Raw genomic sequence first — 1,184 nt, 5'->3', positions numbered from 1 at the left:
GCGCTAGTGTCGTGGTAGCAACATGCTATGTGTTTACATCCATCGCTGCCATGTTTGTAATGACTTATCATGAGAACAAACGTATTCACGTGACTTTAATAACATTTATTACTGAATGGAAACACTGCAGTTGTGAAACTGTGTTTTTTCCGACTTTAACAGAATATCGACRAAGTTTTGCGCACATTTGCGATGGAAACACAGCAATTGTTTGGGTCAGACCTCTGTGTTCAGTTAAAGGATCGTTAGTCTCCACAGGGGGSTGTTTTTATAAAGGGACACCTGTTCGGCTGCATCCGCTTGTTTTACTCCTCCTGATAAATAAGTCTCTCCTCGGGCTGGTCTCCGTCTCAGGAGTCGTTTTACTGGKWMCCAGTAAAACGACTCCTGAGACGGAGACCAGCCCGAGGAGAGATTTATTTATCAGGAGGAGTAAAACAAGCGGATCGGTTCCCTCAGAAGGAACCTGCTGTTACCTTTGGGTGGGAAGTAGGATTTGCTCTCAGCTTTGTGGGGCCAGTCCACCACCAGGTGCCCGTAGCGCCGGAAACTGTTGGTGATCTCATCTACGAAGACAARAAAAAAAAAAGTGATTTTCAGGATGTTTCACTCCCTCCTGGTTGTTCAAACACAAACTGATCCTAAAGCCCCAGAGTGTTCTGGGAAAGGTCCAGCTGTGAGTCGGGTCAGAACAGAGCTGCTGAGTCAGAGACGAGCCCGGAGCTGACCCAACAGAAAACAGCCCCCTCCTCGTTTTACCTTCGTCGATGTCSGGGGGCAGTCCTCCAACAAAAACCTTCCTGGAGTAGCGCTCCATCCTCTCCCCGTTCTGACAGCGGGTCGGCGAGTTCAGGCCYGGCGTCAGAGACGGGTCGCTGTGGCCGTCGTCAGGGAAACCGTCTTCAAAGGGAAACAGACAGGAGCGACCTGGGGGGGCGGGGGGCATGAGTTCATCACAAACTGAAGCATAATGAGAGAAACCAGGGTTCATGCAGGTTTTATTAAGTTAAATTTAAGACCTTTAATAATGACTTTTAAGACCAAATCGACGCATTAACAGAAAGATTCAAATGGTCCAATTTTATAATAGAAACATTTTATTGCCATCAATTTATTTTTAATACAAGAACACTAAATTATTTCAGTGTTGTATAAAGTACCTCAAAGTGACACTTGAGTAAAAG

At 46.1% G+C, this 1,184-nt stretch overlaps 1 protein-coding gene across 1 annotated transcript in view; it reads right to left on the bottom strand.

Annotated features, from left to right (window-relative positions):
- Positions 1 to 1,184, bottom strand: part of cpeb3 (cytoplasmic polyadenylation element binding protein 3) — a gene marked incomplete at its 5' end in the record, with an annotated part of 31,951 nt that overhangs the window by 14,778 nt on the left and 15,989 nt on the right. The window contains 2 exon segments of the mRNA XM_014021167.1: positions 477 to 566; positions 760 to 927. Of these exon segments, the coding sequence (XP_013876621.1) occupies positions 477 to 566; positions 760 to 927 (258 nt within the window).

This window comes from Austrofundulus limnaeus, unplaced genomic scaffold (genome assembly GCF_001266775.1).
Source record: "Austrofundulus limnaeus strain Quisiro unplaced genomic scaffold, Austrofundulus_limnaeus-1.0 Scaffold280, whole genome shotgun sequence".
Taxonomy (NCBI): domain Eukaryota; kingdom Metazoa; phylum Chordata; class Actinopteri; order Cyprinodontiformes; family Rivulidae; genus Austrofundulus; species Austrofundulus limnaeus.
Note: the sequence above shows the minus strand (reverse complement) of the source record. Positions and strands in the feature narration are given on the sequence as shown.